The 24,217-nt window shown below is 40.5% G+C and overlaps 1 protein-coding gene across 1 annotated transcript in view; it reads right to left on the reverse strand.

The window, feature by feature from the left end:
* The window catches only part of LOC124804254 (EF-hand domain-containing family member B-like), a 128,146-nt gene that overhangs the window by 8,522 nt on the left and 95,407 nt on the right, over positions 1 to 24,217 (reverse strand). The window contains exons 4-6 of the mRNA XM_047264738.1: positions 23,292 to 23,517; positions 22,884 to 23,079; positions 9,491 to 9,568 (exon numbers count right to left, since the gene is read on the reverse strand). Of these exons, the coding sequence (XP_047120694.1) occupies positions 9,491 to 9,568; positions 22,884 to 23,079; positions 23,292 to 23,517 (500 nt within the window). The remainder of the gene's footprint in view (positions 1 to 9,490; positions 9,569 to 22,883; positions 23,080 to 23,291; positions 23,518 to 24,217) is intronic.

The raw sequence follows: 24,217 nt of genomic DNA on the forward strand, positions 1-24,217 counted from the left end.
AACACAGAGAGATGACCTACTCGTGAGCTTTGACGTCACCTCCTTGTTCACGAAAGTACCTCTACAAGACGCCTTGACACTCCTTAATCAGCACTTCGAGCCTGAAACAGTGAAGCTCTTTGAATATGCACTTACAATCGCCTATTTCAAGTGCAATGGAGAGCATTATGAACAAGTGGATGGAGTGGCCATTGGATGTCCCCTTGCTCTAGGGACCGCGAATCTTATATGGAACACTTTGAGGAGGTGGCACTACAAACTGCTGACACTTGATGACACTTTCGTGATTTGGCAGCATGGCAGGCAGGCACTGGAGGAGTTTATGGACCACCTAAACGGCATACATGAGAATATCACCTTCACGATGGAAGTAGAAGAGAACAGCTGTATTCCATTCCTGGACATACTGATCAGGAAGAAAGCGGGTGGCACGCTGGGCCATTCAGTATACAGTGAAACACAGATTGGTAGGGCCTTCAAGAGGAGACAGGCTGACAAATTTCATGAAGAGGAAGAAGAGGAAGAGGAAGTTAACAAGAGACTCACCTTTCTTCCATATTTGGGGCCCATATCAGCCAAAATCGGGAGGCTACTGAGAAAATCAAACATAAACACCATCTTCCGACCACCGCCGAAGACGAAAGAGCTGCTGGGCTCAGCTAAAGACCCACTCAAACTCAACACACCTGGTATATACAGCATTGCCTGCGAATGTGGTGTACAGTACATTGGACAAACGCAGCGCTGCATCTCGAAAAGGTGTGAGGAACACACCAGGCATGTCCGACTTGGACAGATAGAGAAATCTGGTATAGCAGAACATAGCATCAAAGAAAACCACACCTTTGATTTCGAGAACACCAGGGTGCTGTGCCGAGCCAGGAGCTATTGGGACAGCATCATAAAGAATCAATAGAAATACGGATCAATGAGAATCTTGTGAACAGGGACGAAGGTTATCAAGTGAGCGCGGCCTGGAATCCAGCATTAGCTGCAATATGCCAGGAGCGCACCAAGAACTGTCCAGCTCACAAGACGCGACCGGAATGCTCTGACGGAGACACGAATGGTGCACCCGCTTCCCCCTCCACCCCACCCGCCGGCTCCTCTGGATCCAGCCTCGTGCGGCCAGGTGGTGGGGGGCACGCCGCAGGTATAAAGGGACCGGCATCCGCATTCACCAGAAGATGACGAGTATGTCACTCGTTGAAACATCGCAGTTTGAAGACACCGCCACCCGGCTGGAAGCCCGAGAACTCTTTGCCAGACTGGAGGTTTTTATATAATGGGTCAAATGTGAATTCCAAATTTAATTTATTTATAGATGGTTTTCCATCAATCTTTAATAGCTGCTTTCCCAATAAAGCAATGAAGTACATTACTAATAATATATCAGAAAAACGTGGTTTACGAATTGAATCAAAATATTTTGTGAAGAAAAGGAAATTGTTTGAAAAGGTTAGGGCAAATATAGAAGTAGTACTGATTTCATATTGTGAGAAATACTATGCTGCCTTAAGGAAAGTGATTAAAAATTGAAAAAATCTGTATGTAAAATCTCGAATCAATGATTCATTAAGTAAAAATAAATCTGTATGGGCAGTAGTTAAAAAGAGAAAGCAGGAAATCAGTTAAAAATGTGAGGCCTCTATTATCAAAGCCAGTATATTAAATAATCACTACACTGAGTTAACTCATAAGATTAGTACAGATAGTCCATGGAATAAAGCAATAAAATATATGTAAGAAGCATTTTTTCATACATAAAGTTGAATTATGACAACTCTAAGATCTACAAGAAATTAAGAGTGTAGTTAACTTCCTCAAAATTAAAGCTCTTAATGAGTTGACTATATCACAAGTACTAAAACTGTGCTCTGTATATAAATGCATTTTTTTATTCACGTGTGCAACACATCACTATTGTAGGAAGTATTTTCAGACAGACTGCAAAAATGTTAACATCAAATTTCAGGTAAAATACAGGATCATTGTTGCCACTATATTTCATTGCACAGCCTTCAGGTCATCTTCAGGTGTGTACTGATGAAACTACACTGAGCTCCCCTGTTTAAAACTGCATATGTGGTATGCTCAGTTGTCACTATGCATGTACTGCTAGAGCACATGCACATATGCTGTAAGTCTGTGCACTGCTGTGAGCATCCTCCGTGATGAAAGCTCAGCTTTCTGGTATCAGATTGATTGTTTTCACATGGTAAAATTGCAGAACACCAAGTTTTCCTATATCAGGATTCCATACATTATGTAACTGGGAACTGTCATCCTGACTGATAAGGTCCTCAGACAGTTCTGTTTCAATGGTTCATTGATAATAGTGTTCAGAAGGTTTGAAAGTTCAAAATTTTTGTGTCTTTATTTCATCAAATGACCAGTAGAAATGTGTAGTGTTCTGTGACAGTAGATTTGCTAGCTTGGAGGAGGCGAGTATGCTCCAGTGTTCAGTGATGCACTCCTGAAAAGTGTTTATCATTTGCCCTTTATACAATTTGCCATACTCACATGGAATCTGTCTTGTACAGCTCTAAGTCATCTTTGACTGAACCCAGAAGTGCTGAGATTTTTGATAGAGAATGAAAGAACAATGTAATCTTACGTTTTCTGAGTACTCTGCCTATTTTCAGTACAGGGCGGTTGGTTTGCTGTCTTGAAAGCCTCATTCTCTTATGCCATGTATATGTTTGTAGCACTCCGCACCTGCTGAAATTAATGAGTTAGAGCTTTACAAGGCAGGTGTTTATAAGATTCCGTGTAAGTGTGGCATGTCATATATAGGTCAAGCAACGCACACTGTTTAAGAGGGCATCGTGGAACATCAAGTGAGCAAATCCACTATTGCATAATGCTGTATTTGTACTGGACCGTTCGGTGAAATACAATTTAAAAAAAAATTGCGCCTCATACTTACAAACTCTTCAAGCTCTTTTATCAATGAATCAGTGGAAAAACAACTGTCTGAGGACCGCATCAATCGAGACAGTGGTTTTCAGTTAGATAATGCATGGAATCTTGTTATAGATAAACTTCATGATCTGTGTAGCCAGCATAATTCTGCATTTTACCGTGTGAATACAGTCTGATGTGGATGAGATGGGCTTTTGTCACAGAGGGCACTCACAGTAGTGCCCAAACTTGCATGAGATGCACATGTGCTGTAGCAATGCATGTACAGTGATAACTGGGTACAATGCACATATGTCAGTGCAGTTTTAAAGAGGGGAGCTCAGTGTATTTTCGTTGGTACATGTTTGAAGATGGCTTGAAATATCTGCACCAAAATGTCATAGCAGGAAGTTATTGACATCCAGAAGTTCGTCCAAAATTTTGTGAAACAATCTACATGATGGGAAAGTTTTAAATTTCAGAGAATGATTTATGCTGTTGTCAGACCCCTTTACAGGAAAGGTAATAAGATGAATATTGAGAACCATAACACAGTTCTTTTAAAATAAGATACATAGCCATTCTCAATTTAGATTTACAAATGATGTCTCCACAGAACACACTATTTTTTCAGTTCACAAATCTGATTACACTCAATTTAAATGACAAAATATTGCCAGCTGCTATTTTCTGTAACCTGTCAAAAGCATTTAGTCCACAGTAATTTTAACAAGCAGCTCAAATGTTACACAGTCAGAGGTCTTGATGGTAACTAGTTTTCATCCTAACTAGAAGGGTGCAGAATGTTGATTTAAGAAACTCGGGGTGTGCACATGATGAAACAGCATTTTCAGAATGGGAAATAGTGACTATATGTATACCACAGGGATCAATATTGAGTCTGCTCTTGTTCTTATTATAAGAGGGAACTTCAAAAAGTAAGTGACACGTTCTTATGGCAGGTCAAATAAATTTTATCAACTTCTGAAATACACTTCAAAGCACTCAGATAGATGACATTATTGTCAGCATAGTCACAAATTTCTGTAAACAATAGTCAAAAGGTTCCACCAACTGTTTGGTTCCTTAACAATAGATATCCACTTCTTGATCACAGAACCATTTGAGAACTGCTATGTGAAGATCCTCATCATCAGAAACTCTCTTTCCCTGATGTTCTTTCAGCTTGCCAAAAAGGAGGAGATCGTACGATTCAAGATCTGGGCTTCCCGATCAACATCACCCATGTCTGTACGGCTTTGATCAAATTGTGGGCTCCATTTCACTAACACTGGATATGACATTGCATTTAGGCCATATGTGACCAGAATTTCACCATAAATCAGTGTGCCATTTAGATGTTTTACCCACAAGAATTGTATTGTCCCATGTAGTTCAGCTTTTAGAGTAGGTTTCCCAGTTGCTGCCCCATGTCAAACACACACTATGACGCACCTGTTATCCATACCACAGCTAAACTGTGTTTGCAGGTATTCAGAACATGTACTTGCTTATGAAAATGTGCCACTCTTTGTGCAATGGTGTTAGGATGTGACAACATAGAGATTGTCCCAGGAAAAATTGTCAGTATTCAGGGATATAACAGGAACGTTCATTCTAAGCAGGAAAGTCTTAGTAAACGTGGACTCTAAAATGCATAACTTATGAACTGTCAGCATTTCTTCATCTTTAATACTGTGAAAGGAACCTCTTCTACTGCAAGCTCTTTGCTTTCCATATTTTGAGAAGCGGTAGTATGGAGAAAAATAAGGAAAAAAAAAACCAGTAATCATGAGCTATAAAGTGCGTGTCGTAAGAGCTGTGAGCACTTGTTCATCTTCTCTGTTAAACACATCTCTTCACTGAACAAGTGCTCGTAACTCTTAAGATATCGATTTTACAGCCCATTTTTACCTGACTTTTTTTCTTATTTTGGCCCATAAGACATCCCAAAATATGGAAAGCAAAGAGCTAGCAACAGAAGAAATTTGGATCACAGTATTTAAGATGAAGAAGTGCTCATAGCTCTTAAATTATGCGTTTTAAAACCCAAGTTTACTAGACATTTTTGCTTTGAATGATCATTCCTGTTATATCCTGGATATAGAACATTCCTCCTGAGACACCCATATAACTTACTTTCTGAATTCCCTGTGTATATTATAGTATCACTTCATAACCTGAATTATCGCTTTCATCTGCGAGAGCGCAGCATTGTAAATAACATCATTGGCTTGTTAGCGTTCCGTGATTTTTAACACACTTGTATATTCCATGACCCCCCCCCCCCCCCCTCCCCCCCCGAGTTAGACTTGACTACAGAAGGACATATTTCAAAGAACTTGTACTTCTATTGTTAAAAAAAGAGACGACAGCAGCCATTGCTGCGAGATATAAGAAAATATTAATTTTTGTCAGTATATGCTCTTGTAAGAAGATGAATATATACTGTAATAGTTGAGCACTGAGAAGAACGTTTTTGTTGTTGATGTTGTTGTTGTGGTGGTCTTCAGTCCTGAGACTGGTTTGACGCAGCTCTCCATGCTACCCTATTCTGTGCAAGTTTCTTCATCTCCCAGTACCTACTGCAACCTACATCCTTCTGAATCTGCTTAGTGTATTCATCTCTTGGTCTCCCTCTACGATTTTTACCCTCCACACTGCCATCCAATGCTAAATTTGTGATCCCTTGATGCCTCAGAACATGTCTAGCAACCGGTCCCTTCTTATCGTTAAGTTGTGCCACAAACTCCTCTTCTCCCCAATTCTATTCAATACCTCCTCATTAGTTATGTGATCTACCCATCTAATCTTCAGCATTCTTCTGTAGCACCACATTTCGAAAGCTTCTATTCTCTTCCATACATGGCTGCACTCCATACAAATACTTTTAGAAACGACTTCCTGACACTTAAATCTATACTCGATGTTAACAAATTTCTCTTCTTCAGAAACGCTTTCCTTGCCATTGCCAGTCTACATTTTATATCCTCTCTAATTCGACCATCATCAGTTATTTTGCTCCCCAAATAGCAAAACTCCTTTACTACTTTAAGTGTCTCATTTCGTAATCAAATTCCCTCGGCATCACCCGACTTAATTCGACTACATTCCATTATCCTCGTTTTGCTTTTGTTGATGTTCTTCTTATATCCTCCTTTCAAGACACTGTCCATTCCGTACAACTGCTCTTCCAAGTCCTTTGCTGTCTCTGACAGAATTACAATGTCATCGGCGAACTTCAAAGTTTTTATTTCTTCTCCATGGATTTTAATACCTACTCCGAATTTTTCTTTTCTTTCCTTTACTGCTTGTTCAATATACAGATTGAATAACATCGGGGAGAGGCTACAACCCTGTCTCACTCCCTTCCCAACCACTGCTTCCCTTTCATGTCCCTCGACTCTTATAACTGCCATCTGGTTTCTGTACAAATTGTAAATAGCCTTTCGCTCCCTGTATTTTACCCCTGCCACCTTTAGAATTTGAAAGGGAGTATTCCAGTCAACATTGTCAAAAGCTTTCTCTAAGTCTACAAATGCCAGAAACGTAGGTTTGCCTTTCCTTAAATCTTTCTTCTAAGATAAGTCGTAAGGTCAGTACTGCCTCACGTGTTCCAATACTTCTACGGAATCCAAACTGATCTTCCCCGAGGTCGGCTTCTACCAGTTTTTCCAATCGTCTGTAAAGAATTTGCGTTAGTATTTTGCAGCGGTGACTTATTAAACTGATAGTTCGGTAATTTTCACATCTGTCAACACCTGCTTTCTTTGGGATTGGAATTATTATATTCTTCTTGAAGCCTGAGGGTATTTCACCTGTCTTATACATCTTGCTCACCAGATGGTAGAGTTTTGTCAGGACTGGCTCTCCCAAGGGCGTCAGTAGTTCTAATGGAATGTTGTCTTCTCCTGGAGCCTTGTTTCGACTTAGGTCTTTCAGTGGTCTGTCAAACTCTTCACGCAGTATCGTATCTCCCATTTCATCTTCATCTACCTCCTCTTCCATTTCTATAATATTGTCCTCAAGTACATCGCCCTTGTATAGACCCTCTATATATTCCTTCCACCTTTCTGCTTTCCCTTCTTTGGTTAGGACTGGGTTTCCATCTGAGCTCTTGATATTCATACAAGTGATTCTCTTTTCTTCAAAGGTCTCTTTAATTTTCCTGTAGGCAGTATCTATCTTACCCGTAGTGAGATAAGCCTCTACATCCTTACATTTGTCCTCTAGCCATCCCTGCTTAGCCATTTTTTGAGACGTTTGTATTCCTTTTTGCCTGCTTCATTTACTGCATTTTTATGTTTCCTCCTTTCATCAATTAAATTCAATATTTCTTCTGTTACCCAAGGATTTCTACTACCCCTCATCTTTTTACCTACTTGATCCTCTGCTGCCTTCACTACTACATCCCTCAGAGCTACCCATTCTTTTTCTGCTGTACTTCTTTCCCCCACTGCTGTTAATTGTTCCCTTATGCTCTCCCTGAAACTCTGTACAACCTCTGGTTTAGTCAGTTTATCCAGGTCCCATCTCCGTAAATTCCCACCTTTTTTATGAAGTAATAATTTTTCTCGTAAAAGGTAAAATTTTTCTCATTTTTGAAGTGAATATTATGCTCATCTTTCTTCTCCTAGTAATTACGATACAAAGTGCAAGCAAGCAGAAGACTTAGGATTTTGAATGCTAGGTAGTACTGTGTGATCCCTGTTTAATATCATGGTCTTTAGGAATGAACAGATTCTATTTTGTGAAAAGTGAAAATTTGTGGAACTTGCCCTACCAACACAATCATAGTTGTTCCTGTTTCTTAGACTGGCTGCTAAGAAGAACTTTAACCCTGAGTGTACTCGACTGCGCTCCGGAGAAGCCACACATTACTGAAAAATTAATAATGTACTCTTTTTCAGCCAAGAAGACAGTAATTAAGATCCACAGCACTAATTACATTATTTTTTATGAAAAGGTCAATTTCAATTTTCAAATTAAAAAGTAACATCAAAGGACAGATTTATTTAAATCATTTAATACTAGGAAGGAAAGACGACCTGGTAAGATTAGGAAACAGTAGTTAAAATTAATGTTGCAGCAGAAAGTTTCGAGGCTGCCTGTCTTTTTGTTCTTTTTGCTCTTATCAGGAATACTTGATAATTTTTCTTGTGGCCAAGGGAGGGTCATTATAATATAAATGATGTTCTGTTGTATATCCAAGAAGCAGAAAAAGTTCTCTCTGCCGGTGATGCAAGTATTATAATGGAGTCTGATGACGTAGCTTCGAAACCTAAGAATGGATATAACATGTTCTTAAAAATTGATTACTAGCTCTCTGTAAATTTATTGTCATTGAGTTTAGATAAAACACAGTACACGCAATTCAATACTGTGCAGGGCCTGACGACGCAATTAGAAATAATACATGGGGGAATAAATGAAACAGTATGGTCTAAACACGTAGATGAATATGTTGGTAACAACCTGAATTGAAAGTCATGTGTACAGATATTAAATGTCTAAGTTCTGCAAATTCTGCTTAATGGATAATATGAGATATTGGAGATGAAAATGACAAAAAGTTGCTTAACTGTTTTCATTCTTAATGTCTTATGGCATGGCATCCTATTCTGGCTAACTTGTCATTAAGTAAAAACTATTAGTTGCCTAACAGTGTGTAATAAGACTAATGTGTTGTGTCCACTATAGAACCTCTTATGGACAGCTCTTTAAACAGATGGGCATACTAATAATTGCCTCACAATATATTCACTCCCTAATGTAATATGTTGTCAACAGCCAATCACAGCGCGAAAACAGCTGTTGCATTTCTAAATATAATGCTAGGTGAAATTATCTGCATTATCCATCACTCAGCCTTAATGTGGTACAGAGGAGAGGGAGGGGTAAGGTATTCAACAGTAAAAATCATTGAACTTCAGCCTAGTGATACAAAGAATTTGAATAAGCAGTGTAATTAACTTAAAACTTCATCTAATCCATAGAAGAATTTTGGAATGTTTAGCTGTATGAATGTGTGTGTTTTAGAGGAAACAGAGAGAGAGAGAGAGAGAGAGAGAGAGAGAGACTCTGACCAGAATATAGTTCGTATGAATTTGTGTTTGTGCATGTGTGTAGGGGGGGGGGGGGGGGGGGAGAGATATTGAACAGAACATACTTTTGTGTGAAACACTGTTTACATGTGAAAAAAGGCACATAAGAAATCATGTAAATTATATCAGCATGTTGTCATCTTTTGTGGTGAGATGTACTGTACTGACCTGTTCCATATCATAGCTAGAGATTATAGGATCCATGGAGCATAAAAAAAAGGTAAGTAGATTGTACCACAGAACTGTCACACTTTCAGTATCAACATACAGCACAGTACAGTTGTAAAACCATTACAACAACTAACTATGGCTCAATAGCATAAAAAAATATCTAAATAGCAGCAACCAGTCTGAGAGTAAATTAAAGACTATGGTATTTGACAAAAGACATCTTATTTCAAAGTAATAATTATTACAGTATTATGCTGTGGTGTCTATAATACCACATGTAATCAACTGGAATAGTCTAAACTTTCTCTTACCTGCAGTGTGAATTCTTTTCAAGTCAGCAGCTGCACTAGCATATGTGGTTTCATATAACTGTTGTTCCAGTGGAATATCTGAAATAACATGTTTTTGATATATTTCATTTAAAAAGAAGGCACTATAATTTTTCATGTTACTTCAATTGACGTTAATAATGCATTTTTTTTTAAATTAGTAGCAACACATATTTGAATACATCAAATGCCTTGCCAAGGCTCTCCATACCTGATACTTAATAGATCTCTCATCTTACATCTGTTCGTGCTCCTACTGTCAAACATGCTCTAACCTGACACAAACTCATTATACATAACAGCATGGATTAAAATAAATAAACCATTTCCCTGACAAGAGGAATATCCCCCCCCCCCCAAATGTTTTTGTACCCACCTAAAAGTGGTATTCTGCCACCCACTCATACTTTGTGCTGTGTCTGTCGTCTAATTTGAATTTTAGGTGATATTCGTATGAAACGTTTATGAACAAGTCCTGTGTTGTGCACCCACTCAGCACATGCTGTTCCAGGTATTTCACTGCTATACCCTATCCCAGCCAGTAATACCTGAGCACCTGTCGAAACAGCCATGTAATGTATCAGTTTTGCTGCCATATTATGGCTTTTTATACAAGTATGAATACCAATCATCCGTATAATGACCACTTCTAAATTGTGTCCAAGCACATGCTTCAGCATCCAGTTGAAGAGCCAATCTGACCAACTTCAACAGGTACTCATAACAACCCATTCCCATTCAATCTGGATCCCACTCCTCTTCTCTCCCAACTCCATCCCCAGACACAAACACAATGGGGGGGGGGGGGGGGGCACCAAATTTTTGAATTGCACAAACAAAGAAAAAAAAAACTGTTCCTTCAACAAATCTTTTGATCTTACAATCCTTTTCAGTACCACTATACGCTTGTAATATAATGGAACAATAATTCTGATATGTAAATATGAAGGTACCTTCTTTTGTGCACGTATAATTAGACATCAAGCTTTTTTGCATTTCTACATTCTAGAAGATTACAACAATATGAAATGGAGTAGACTACTACCCACCATATAGAGGATGTGTTGAATGGCATACAGGCACACTGATGCTGTAGCATTGCTTGTGGGATTGTGCAGGGACACGATGGTGACAGGATGGTGCTAGGCTGCTAAGCGAGAGTGCCCTTAGATAGATTGTAGTAGGGCCAAGACCTGGTTGTATGGAGTATTTTTAATATTTTGGAAGACGAATAGGGATTTTGAAGTATCCACAAAAAATTCCAGTTCTGTCCCTGTTAAACACCTGTGTAATACTGATTTTTAAATCACTATATTTTTTTTCCTTTCCTTGAGAGCTGGAGGTGGGGGGGGGGGGGGGGGGGAGGGGGGGATGACACCCTTATTGCCTCATATGGGTGACCTTGTTGCTAAGCGCAAGATTGGAGGGCTATGCCTAGGGGGTAAAAAGGGAATGATGAGAAGCAGACAAGAGAAAATGACTGAAAGTGCACTGGGGGATAGGAGTCATGTGTGAGAGGCTACAGTTGGAACAAGGAAGGTGAGGGAGACAGGTTGAGAACAGAAACAACTGAAAGTTGAGACCTCGAGAATGACTGGAGAAAAACGCAGGTTTTCAAGAAAGATCTTCTAACACGCACACACAAAACTCTAGACATGTATCTCTGACATTGGCCTGTTGTAGAATTTTTGAACATGTTTTATGCTTGCATATTATGACATTAAAACATGTTCGAAAATTCTACAGCAAACCAATGTCAGCTCGCATACTATGACAGTCTGGATGACTGACTGATCTGGCCTTGTTACATTAACCATGTGCTGGTACTGCGAACAGCTGAAAGCAAGGGGAAACTACAGCCGTAATTTTTCCCGAGGGCATGCATCTTTACTGTATGGTTAAATGATGATGTGTCAATATTGGGTAAAATATTCTGGAGGTAAAACAGTCCTCCATTCGGATCTCCGGGCAGGGACTACTCAGGAGGACATCGTTATCAGGAGAAACAAACCTGGCATTCTATGGATCGGAGTGTGGAATGTCAGATCCCTTAATCAGGTAGGTAGGTTAGAAAATTTAAAATGGGAAATGGATAGGCTAAAGTTAGATATAGTGGGAATTAGTGAAGTTCGGTGGCAGGAGGAACAAGACTTCTGATCAGGTGAATACAGGGTTATAAATACAAAATCAAATAGCAGTACTGCAGGAGCAGGCTTAATAATGTATAAAAAAATAGGAGTGCGGGTAAGCTACTACAGAATAGTGAACACATTATTGTAACCAAGATAGAGATGAAGCCCAGGCCTACCACAGTAGTACAAGTTTATATGCCATCTAGCTCTGCAGATGACGAAGAGATTGAAGAAATGTGTGATGAGATAAAAGAAATTATTCAGATAGTGAAAGGAGACAAAAATTTAATAGTCATGGGGGGACTGGAATTCGATAGTAGGAAAAGGAAGAGAAGGAAAAGTAGTAAGTGAATCTGGAACTGGGATAAGGAATGAAAGAGGAAGCTGCCTTGTAGAATTTTGCACAGAGAATATCTTAATCATAGCTAACACTTGATCTAAGAATCATGAAAGAAGGCTGTATACTTGGAAGAGGCCTGAGGACACTGGAAAGTTTCAGATAGATTATATAATTGTAAGACAGAGATTTAGGAACAAGGTTTTAAATTGTAAGACATTTCCAGGGGTAAATGTGGAATCTGACCACAATCTATTGGTTGTGAACTGTAGATTAAAAATGAAGAAACTGAAAAAAGTGGGAATTTAAGGAGAAAAGGTGGGAATTTAAGGAGATGGGAGCTGGATAAACTGAAGAACCAGAGGTTGTAGAGAATTTCAGAGAGAGCATTAGGGAATGATTGACAAGAACAGGGGAAAGAGATACAGTAGCTTTAAGAGATGAAATAGTGGCCGAGCGGTTCTAAGCGCATCAGTCTGGAACCGCGAGACCGCTACGGTCACAGGTTTGAATCTTGCCTCGGGCATGGATGTGTGTGATGTCCTTAGGTTAGTTAGGTTTAAGTAGTTCAAAGTTGTAGGGGACTGATGACCTCAGATGTTAAGTCCCATAGTGCTCACAGCCATTTGAACCATTTTGATGAAATAGTGAAGGCAGCAGAGGATCAAGTAGGTAAAGAGATGAGGGCTAGTAGAAATCTGTGGGTAACAGAAGAGATATTGAATTTAATTGATGAAAGGAGAAAATATAAAAATGTAATAAATGAAGCAGGCAAAAAGGAATACAAACATCTCAAAAATGAGATCGACGGGAAGTGCAAAATGGCTAAGCAGGGATGGCTACAGGACAAATGTAAGGATGTAGAGGCATATATCACTAGGGGTAAGATAGATACTGCTTACAGGAAAATTAAAGGGACCTTTGGAGTACAGGACAAATGTAAGGATGTAGAGGCATATATCACTAGGGGTAAGATAGATACTGCTTACAGGAAAATTAAAGGGACCTTTGGAGAAAAGAGAACAACTTCTATGAATATCAAGAGCTCAGACGGAAAACCAGGTCTAAACAAAGAAGGGAATGGAGAAAGGTGGAAGGCGTATATAGAGGGCCTATACAAGGGTGATGTACTTGAGGGCAGCATTATGGAAATGGAAGAGGACGTAGATAAAGATAAAATGGGAGAATATGATACTGTGTGAAGAATTTGCAAAGCACTAAAACACCAAAGTCGAAACAAGGCCTTAGGAGTAGGCAACATTCCATTAGAACTACTGATAGCCAGCCCTGACAAAAGTGTACCATTTGTTGAGCGAGATGTATGAGACAGGTGAAAAACCATCAGACTTCAAGAAGAGTTTAATAATTGCAATCCCAAAGAAAGCAGGTGCTGACAGGTGTGAAAATTACTGAACTATCAGTTTAATAAATCACAGCTGCAACGTACTAACATGAATTCTTTACAGATGAATGGAAAAACCGGTAGAAGCTGACCTCAGGGAAGATCAGTTTGGATTCCGTAGAAATGTTGGAACATGTGAGGCAATTCTGACCCTACAAATTATCGTAGAAGATGGATTAAGGAAAGGAATACCTGCGTTTCTAGCATTTGTAGGCTTAGAGAAAGCTTTTGACGATGTTGACTGGAATACTCTCTTTCAAATTCTGAAGGCGGCAGGGGTAAAATACGGGGAGTGAAAGGCTATTTACAACTTGTACAGAAACCAGATGGCAATTATAAGAGTGGAGGGCAAGAAAAGGAAGGAGTGGTTGGGAAGGGAGTGAGACAGTGTCATAGCCTATTCCCGGTGTTATTCAATCTGTGTATTGAGAAAGTAGTAAATGAAACAAAAGAAAAATTTGGAGTAACAATTAAAATTCATGGAGAAGAAATAAAATCTTTGAGGTTTGTTGATGACATTGTAATTCTGTCAGAGACAGCAAAGGACCTGGAGAGCAACTGAACGGAGTGGACAGTGTTTTGAAAGGAGGATGTATGATGAATATCAGCAAAAGCAAAATGAGCATAATGGAATGTTGTCTAATTAAATCAGGGAATTAGATTACGAAATGAGATACTTAAGGTGGTAAATGAGTTTTGCTATTTGGGAAGCTAAATAATGGATGATGGTCGAAGTAGAGAGGATATAAAATGTAGACCGGCAATGGCAAGGAAAGTGTTTTTAAAGAAGAGAAATTTGTTAACATCGAGTATAGAATTAAGTGTCAGGAAGTCTTTCCTGAAAGTATTTGTATGGAGTGTAGCCATGTACGCAAGTGAAACATGGACAATAAATAATTTAGGTAAGAAGAGACTGGAAGCTTTTAAAATGTGGTGCTACAGAAGAATGCTGAAGATCAGATAGGTAGATTATGTAACTAATGAGGAGGTACTGAACAGAATTGGGGAGAAGAGGAATTTGTGGCACAACTTGACTAGAAGAAGGGATCGGTTGGTAGGACATGTTCTGAGGCGTCAAGGGAATTTAGTATTGCAGGGCATCATGGAGGGTAAAAATCATAGAGAGAGACCAAGAGATGAATACACTTAGCAGATTCAGAAGATGTAGGTTGCAGTAGTTACCCAGAGCTGAAGAAGCTTCCACAGGATAGAATAGCATGGAGAGCTGCATCATACCAGTCTCTGGACTGAAGACCACAACAACAACATTATGACATTCCTGGAGACTGCAGCAATCAACATGGGTTTAAAAAACAACAGTCATGTGAAACATAGCTCGCTTTGTTTGTTCATGAAACCCAAAAAGCAGTAGGTAGTGGTGCCCACGTCGATACTGTGTTCCTTGGTTTCTAGAGGGCATTTGATGCAGCTCCGCAGTGCACCTAATGAACAACATATGAGTGTACCAAATATCAGGACAGCTATGTAATTGCACAGAAGAATTTGTAGCAAACTGAACACAGCATGTCATTCCCAGTGGAAAACTTTCAGACACAAAAGTAACTTTGAGCATACCTTACGAGAGTGTTACGCTACCATTACTGTCGTAGCGGCACCTTATCAATTAGAGGGCCCGCACTAAAGCAAGGTGGGTTGCCGACCCCCCTTCAAGAGTTCGCCATTGGATGTAAACATCAACAGACACTCTGCATAAACATGGCACTACTTCGTGAAAAGCCAAGTGACAGAGATCCACCAATTGGAACTAATGTGACTACATGTAGCACTCCGCCGAATCAGTGTTATAAGCACGCTAGCAGTGTCAGACTGGCAGTGTGTACCTACACCTAGGACAGCTCTGGTCAATATCTACGCCGGCTCTAACCTAGCAGACACTCGCTTCAGTAGAAAGTTGTATCTTGTTGGGCGTAACGCCACTTTGTAATTGTGTAGCGTAGTATTTTGGTTATTATTTCCTTTCATTGTCTTGTACACTTGTATGCTTTTGCCACCACAGAAATTGTTGGGTTTGTTATTGTTCTTGCGTTTGGAAATTAGTGCATGCCAAGAAGGCATTTTGGTTAAATAAAATGTGTGCAGACTTGATCGTTAGTTCTCTCCTGCTGACGGAATTGGCAACAAGGATAAAACTTTAATTTTTGGTCAAAATGTCATCCTCAGAGGAATTTCTTCAGTCCTTGATGGAAACTCTACAGCAGATTCAAGGAGCGCTCACAAGATCAGAACATCGTTCTCACTCCCAGTGTTGCAAGAGGTAGTGCACAGAGTTGATTCCATTGCGGGTAAATTGAATACTTTGCCCGTGGCTCCACCAATGTTTCTGGCTTCCGATAGGTCTGTTGAACCATGGTCAGTTTATGCCAGTCAGTCAGTCCATAGGTTTATCATTTAATTCAAGAATTGTACCCTGAGCAGCCCCCTCACCATCTCTCATTTACCTATGTTAAGGGCTGCCTTTTTGAGTACTTTGACGCACAAATACACGTCACCTCCACCCATCAGACTTTCTTTCTTGTCGAAAGTCTCCAGGTCAGTTGTATTGGGAATGGATTATGATGCTCCAGGGTCTCTCCTGTGATTGCAAATTCCAGTGCGCTAATGTTGCCTGCAAGCAGTCTTATGCCTCTTCATTGATTCGCAATATGGTGGTGTTTCACATACCAGACGAGGGTCTTTGGGCTGATATTTTGAAGTTAACAGGACCCGTCCCTCAACATCTGTCTGCCGATCACCCATGCATTTGAACGGTCTCACCGGCTACAACCGCCACGTCTTGACCCAGCTGTTTTCGTGCCTCGCCAGTTGCTAGCACTGAGCGGGAGACTCGTCAGTCCGTTGGTACGTCCCGTGACAGAAAGTCTTTCATCCATTTTCCATCATATCCGGACTGTTTCCGGACTCCCAATGGCCAGAGTGCCCCCACTGGCGAGCAAGGTGCATGGCTTGCAGCTGGATGGGCCATATTGCCGTTTTGTGTCAGGCTTTGCAGAAACATCACGTAGATGCTACGCTTCCTGTGGATGCACAGGCTTGTCACAAATCATCACCGCAGCTGCTGTTGGATGATGAATCGCAGCAGATGCTAGTCATCAATACCCCATGTGGCCATTTCCAGTACAACCACCTTCTGTTTGGCATTGCCAGTGCTCCCACCATTCTCCAACATGGTTTGGAACACCTCACAAGTCCGGTGTCTGGTGCGGCAAATTATCTGGACAATGTCTTTGTCGGTGGCTCGTCTGTGGTGGACCTCGCAGACAAGCTGGATAGGCTGTTTCAGGTTTTCTCCAAGACTAATCTGTATTGCCGGAAAGAAACGTGTGACTTTTTTGCATGTGAGGTCAGTTATCTTGGATTCACGATTGATGCTCACGGCACATGCTTCCAAGGAGTGTGTCGAAGTGATTCAAAACCTGCCTCCTCCCACCAATGTGAAGCAAGTGCAATCCATCCTCAGTCAAATAACTACTATCGGCATTTTATACCCTATTCCACAGAGATTTTGATGCCCCTGACCGGGTTATCATGCAAGGGTGTGCGTTGTGTTTGGGATGCGGCATGTGAGCAGGCTTTCTTAAGTCTCAAGTCGGCTCTCTCCTGCCCACCTTGTCTGGCCACTTACAACCGTTCCCTGCCCCTCATTGCCACCGCCAGTGCATTAGACTATGGCCTGGTTGTGGTCCTCTTGCAAGTGGTCAACGGCATTGATAGGCCGGTGGCTTTCACATCCAAAAAATTGATCAACACTCAAACCAAATATAGTCAAATTGAAAATGAAGTTTTGATGCTGGTTTTCACCTTGACAAAATTCTATGATTTCATGTATGGTCGTCATTTCACTCTGCAGACCAACCGCAAACCTTTGATTTCTTTGTTTCACCTGGATACCGCAGTGCCAACCCTGAAAGCATGCCATCTCCAGCATTGGGCACTCTTCCCAGTGACATTAGACTTTGATATTGTCTATTGCACTTCTGATTTGCATGCCAATTTCCCTTCCCGACTGCCTGCCAGAGTGGACCGTCAGTTTGATTCCTCCGCCTTGCTTTGTTTCCATGTGAAACCAAATGTGGACGCAGCTGTGGACATGCTTCCATTGGATGCCGATGCAGTCCGGCAGGCCACCGCTCATGATCAGACACTGCAAGCTCTCTTCCGCCAAATTGCTGCGGGTTCACCGACCAGCTGTTGCAGCGTCTGCGATGTGGAAGTCCAACATTTTTGGGATCATCAGCAGAGTCTCTTTTTCGGCAGTGGCGTCATGCTTTTGCACAGTGGTTCGGACATTCCCCGGGTATTCATATCACATTCATGGTGCCGCTGTGTCCTCAGCCTCCTCCATGCTGGCCATTGGGGAGTCATCCTCCCTAAACAGCTGGCCCACTGACACCTTTATTAATGCAGATTGGATAAAGACATTGCCTCCCTCATGTTGGTCTGCACCACGTGCCAAATGTGTCAGGTAGCACCCCTGCGCCTGTGTTTTTCGTGGCCAGTTGCAGCTGCTCCAGGGGAAAGTCTCGACTTGGATTTCGCAGTGCTGTTTCATGGTTCCCAGTGGCCCATCCTGATCAACTCCGGGTCGGTATACCCTTATGTATCCCACATCATGAACAACACTTCTGCTGAGACTATCAAAATTCTCCAGCGCCTCTTTGCTGTTGAGGGACTCCTCAAAATGATTGTTACGGATAACTGTCCACAGTTGAGTCGTTTGAGTTTAAGCAATTCTGTGCGGCCAATGGGATTTCCCTTGTCAATATCACCCCATTCCACCCTGCATCAAACGGCCAGGCAGAAAATTTTGTGCAGACATTCAAGATGCAGCTCGATAAGCTGCTGAGCCAGCATCCACTGGTGGAGGCCGTGCTTCTTTATTTGGCTACAAACTGCGCCACCATGCCAGTAAAAGTCCAGCCGAGATACGTCACAGTTGACCATTCCGCTCTCCCTTATCTGTCCTTGTCTCTGAGACTTCTCACCCTGCCGCCCACATTCTGGCACACTTCTTCCGCATCGGGTGGGAGGTCTGGGCACAGATCTTCTCTTATCCACAGATACGCTGGGCGCCTGCTGTCATCACCAAGCTCTGCGGCCGGGTGATGGCGTTGCTCTGGTGAGCCAATGGTTCCACTGGCAGCCGACACCTCAACCAGCTCTGCCCCCATCTGGTGGACCACGACACCCCGTGGGAGCTGCCAGAGCCTGTTGCTGGCCACCCTGTGACGGAACCTCCACTTCTGCCTCTGCCTCAGCCTGCCTCTGTTGCCAGCGGCCCCTGCTGCATCACTGCCTCCAGCCCCTGCCAACCACGAACCTATGGACGTTGACTGAGACACTCCTACTCCTATGGACATTTGTGGTGCTGTGCATTCTTTTTTCCAGGGGGAGAAACGTTGTAGCGGCCCCTTATCAGTTAGAGGGCCTGCATAACAGACAAGAAAAGTGGGCTGCCAACCTTCCTTCAAGAGCTCACCAGTGGATGTAAACATCAACAGATTTTCTGCATAAAAATACAGCACTACTTCGTGAAAATCCATGTGACAGACACTAATGTGACTTCATGTAGCCCTCTGCTGAATCAGTGTTAGAAACACGCCAGCAGAGTCAGACCAGCAGTGTGTACCTATAGCTAGGACAGCTCCAGTCAATACCTATGCCGGTTCTAGCCTAGTAGACACTTGGCATAGCCTTCAGTAGAAAGGTGTATCTTGTTGGGTGCATCGTAGCTTTGTAATTGTGTATTATTATTAGTTATTATTTCTTTTCATTGTCTGGTACTCTTACCTGGCTTTTGCCACCACAGAAATTGTTGGGTTTCTTGTTGTTCTTGCATTTGGAAATTAGTGCACGCCAAGAAGGTGTTTTAGTTGAATAAAGTGTGTTCAGACTTGATCATTAGTTCTTTCCTGCTGACCAATTACTTTTGACAGCATACATAAATGTCTTAGTGGGTAACTTCATAAGTTCTGTGAGGCTTTTCACAGATCATGTTTTTGTATACAGAGGGGTTGCAATGCTAGAAAATTGTAGTGAAATGCAGGAAGGCCTGCAGAGGATCAACACCGCGAGGATCAACACTTGGTGCGGGGGCTGGCAGTCAGCCCCAACATAAAAAAATGTAACGTATTGCACATAATTAGGCAGAAAGACCCATTATTGCATGATTACATGATTGCAGAGCACTCACTGGATGCAGCAACATCCAAAAAATATCTAGGAGTATGCATAAAGAATGATTTAAATTGGAATGAGCACATAAAACTAACTGCTGGTAACAGGGGTGTTCTACATTACAGTGAGTTTATTGTTAAAGTTCCTGAGAATATATATTCCAAGAAGAATCAATCAGTATATTGCTTCCTCCTACAAAAAGACCATGAGGGTAAATAACAGAGATTCCAGCTTGCACAGAGTCTTACGAACAATCATTTTCCCCCCACACCATTAGTGACTGGAACAGGAAAGGGGAGAAATGACAGTGGTACTCAAAATACCCCCACCACTCTATATAATGTGACTTGAGGAGTATAGATGTAGATGTGGAAGGATAAGTTGCAGGGAGATTTCCCACCTATGCATTTCAGAAAAGCTGGTGCTGGTGGGAAGAATCCACACTACATAGGCAATGAAGCAATTGTTGAAGTCAAGCACATCATGTTGGGCAACATGCTGTGTGGTCCAGCTATCTCTAGGCTGCAGTTTGACAGTGACTGTTCATGCAGCCAGACAGGTTGGGTGGATGGTGGAATACCACTGCATGAGAGATGGCAAGGCTATTTCTCATTTCATGGCACAAAAAAGAGAATGTAATTTGTGTATCCTCCTGTGGGTAGTAATGAATCATGGGGGGGGGGGGGGGGGGGTCTCCATTGTAGCCAGTCAGTGGGTATATGGGTGATGGTAGGTGTGGTAGGTGACTGGGGTGATGAGGTGAGGTAGATCTGTTTCTGGGTTAGGTAGGGACGATAATCTCGGACTGTGGAGGCCTCGTTGAGACTCTTGTCATATTTGGAGAGAGAGACTGCCCTAGAATACTATGTAATTTATGAAAGAAGTTGCTACCAAGCCATATCTCCAGTTTGCTAATGAAAATATATATATACCATTACATCTACATCTACACTCCACAAGTGTGGTATTACTTCTGCTCTCACCATAATTTCCCCTCTTCCTGTGGTTTTCGCGTCATGACCATTTCAAGAGACATAAATAGGGAGAAGTAATGTTGCTTGACTCTTTTTGAAATGTAAATTCTCATAATTTCAATACTATATCTTTCTGCGATGCATGTTACCCCTCTTATATTGTCTGCCACTGGAGTTTGTCAAGCATCTCCATAGTGTTGTGATGCCTACTAAATGGACCCATGGTGAAACACATCTTACTTTATTGTATTTCCCCTCTTATATTAATCCGTCATGATAAGTGATCCCAGACTGATGAACAGTACTCAAGAATTGGTTGAACAAGTTAAGTGTCTTGTAAGCCACTGTTTTTGTGGATGAATTAAATTTCCTCTTCCAGTAGATCTCAGCTTGGCATCTGGTTTTCCTACAACTAACCGTATGTGGTCATTCCAGTCCTGATGATTTACTGTCAATAGTGTTCTTAAACTGTAATGGATCTTCGTGACTGTTTATGCGTAATACATTAACTTTATTTTATTTACATTCAGGATTAAGAGTCCTTGCACCAATAATCAATCCTCTGCAAGTTTTTCATTTGATCTAGCCTGCAGTATTGAGAATGTTCAACCCATAAGTAGATATACTGATTGATGCTACAGTACTTGAAGATAATGCAAGGAGTTCAACTATCAGCTTTACACAACACATTTACTACTTTCAAAAACCAAGAAAATTATCCCATTATACTACATAGAATTATGTTTTGTGAAATATGCATAAATAATTACAAATTTTATGATCTGGTGACCAGTTATACTATGTATTCCCATAAATAAATGTAAATGTCATGTGACTAGGGCCTCCCGCTGGGTAGACCGTTCGCTGGGTGCAAGTCTTTCGATTTGACGCCATTTCGGGGACTTGTGCATTGATGTATTCCCAAGTGTCATGTAGTATGCAGGCTACAACAAAATGTTGTGATTAAGGTCAAAATGAGATTTTCAGTCTTTGGCCATAAATCCAACAGAGATCTGTCTTGTTTCTTCGAAAATAAGAAAAGCAATTATTGATCACAGCCAAAACTGTAATATTTGGGAATCAATGGAATCTGAAATTGGCATGAATTATTGCCTAATCAACCAGACAGTAAAAGAACAAACTTCAGTGTGGTGTCATTTGTGATAGGAATGACAACAATAGCTCTCAGCCACACAACCATATAACAGTTCTATTTTTTACCCTCCACATACGGCTAGTTTTAATGTACCTCATGGTGTGATTGAAGTTATTAGAAATTGTGTTTGCTGCACAAGTGTCCAAGAGATAATTAATTATAACTTCTTATGACAATTTGATTAGGTAAAGGAATTCTAGGTGATATTTTTAGAGGCAGGTTTGTATTGTTGCTTATAATGGATGCATAGAGGCCAAACTGATCATGTTAAAATAGTTGTTACTTGCTCCAAAAAGGCAGCATGCAGTTCTGTTGAATTCTCCTCAAGATGCCTAAAAAGGGGAAATGTAATCATCAACCTGAAGGTTGGTTTGAACACCACAGTGCTTTACTGAGCACAGCCCTATTAGAGGCAGTATACCATTTCCTTCCACTGAACTTGGAATTGACTTACAAAGCCCATTATAGTGTGTATAGTGGAGCCTAGAGTTTAAGCTGGGTTGCACCCATAGAACAACTTGGCATTTTTCACATTAATAATGTTACCAGAGGATACGTACAAGCCATATCTTGTAGGCAGTGGTTATCAGCAGGTATTGTTGACTACAGGCAAACACTGTAAAGCAAATTATTAATGTTTTGTGTCTTTTGACAGCAGATGAATGTTCAAATAACATGACTGGTGGGGTACATCAGTTCAATGGGCGACATTCTCTGACAGCAAACACTCTTACCATAAAGTGAACAACACGTGCATGATTTAAGCTTGAAATGATCCATCTGTGCATTTTAATGGATAGGTCAATGTTCATGGTCCATATTTTCCTGTTGGGATGGAGGCATAGCTCACTACTGAACTGCACTGAGAATGCGGGTTTATTTTTACCTTCAGTACACAGACGATTGTATTCAGTGATTTTCTGTGTTCAAAGAAAGGAAGTATTGCATCACATAACTATGTAAGTCATGAGAGTGGTACAAAATTTCTTTGAGAGAAGTTTATTTTTATTGAACATTTTAATATACATTTATGAAATTCACACAAAAAAAGAAATAATTGATGACTAGCCCATTACTTCCTTTACTATTTATGTAGCTGATTTTATTTTCAATAATTATGCACACATGGAAATTTATAAGGTGCTTTCAAAGTTTAAATATAAAAGTATTACTACATACCACATATCTTGGGCACTTCTGGAAGGGCAAAATTTGTATTAATGAGCTCAAAAAATTTTCTGTAATACACATGCTTCTTTTCACTTAAAATGCTAGTCAGTGCCAGAAGCCCTTCAAGTAAACGTTGATTTACAGGAACTCTATACTGATTGCATACATGATACAATTCTTCTAATGGAATAACATTTTTAAATTGCTGCGAAAAAAAAAAAAAATGACAAAATGGATTACCAAAAAGTAAATTGAAAATTTTTAATGAACTAACTAAATAATCTGGATCTGATCGTTTGTGTTCTACAGATCCCATTATGAAGGAGAGCCTCTGAAGACATACTTTAATGAACAAAAGCATTAAATGCAAACACCACTAAAAATTATATATAATACTCGTAAAATGTTCGAACATACTGTATCACAATTTTTCAGTTTCTCATAAAAATCTTGAAAAGGAAATTCTGGGTCTCGGTGTTTTAATACAAATCGGATTTTATTGATGTAGCCAAAGTAATCCATTTGTTCCTGTTTTTCAAGGCTTGGCTCTGTCTGCCGCATTACATCACCCAAAGTAAGAATGCGGTCTTCTGTTTTACCAAATATATGGCCTCGTGGCACACATGTTTCAAGCACATGATTTCTGTAACAGAAATACTGCAGTATAAGTTTTTACTATAGAATTATCTAAATAATTCCTAAATTTCATGTTCTAGTTACAGCTTGTAATGACACTAATACTTTCGACACATTTTTTAGCGAAATTGACTTATTAAAAAAACAGCAGTGACTCATAGAGTTTTCCAAAAGTCAGCAGTTCTGGAAGAGTCAATACATGAACAGAATAGCTGCGGACACCCTTTTACTTTCTTAAAAATCATTATTTTGTGTCTCTGGAAAGATAATCAAAAGAATCTAATACTTGACTTTTGTGTCAAAAACATACTGAAAATGGAAAGGCCAGGATATAAATTTGAGCTTGAAGGTATGTAGCTGATGCTGCTAATGACTACAGTGTTACATAATACACAGTCATGACATAAATAACTGTTACATTTCAGCAATAACAAATTGAGCATGCTCAAACACAAAGAATGTGCTCCGAGATGTAGTGCTGTGCTTGTTTCGTCATCTCCTCAAAGCATTAGAAAGTTAGAAAGTACATGGCCACAGCCAACTGCATCAGCAATAGAACAATGAAAGAGGGAGATAAAACTATGAGGGTCATTCCAAAAGAAATGCACACTATTTTTGTAAAAATACAGTTTTCATTCTGCATGTGTGAAAGTTTTACAGTGCGTAGATACATCCTTCCCTCCTGTTTTCAAACTTAGTTCAACCTG

Source organism: Schistocerca piceifrons, chromosome 1 (assembly GCF_021461385.2).
Source record: "Schistocerca piceifrons isolate TAMUIC-IGC-003096 chromosome 1, iqSchPice1.1, whole genome shotgun sequence".
NCBI classification, from domain to species: Eukaryota; Metazoa; Arthropoda; class Insecta; order Orthoptera; family Acrididae; genus Schistocerca; species Schistocerca piceifrons.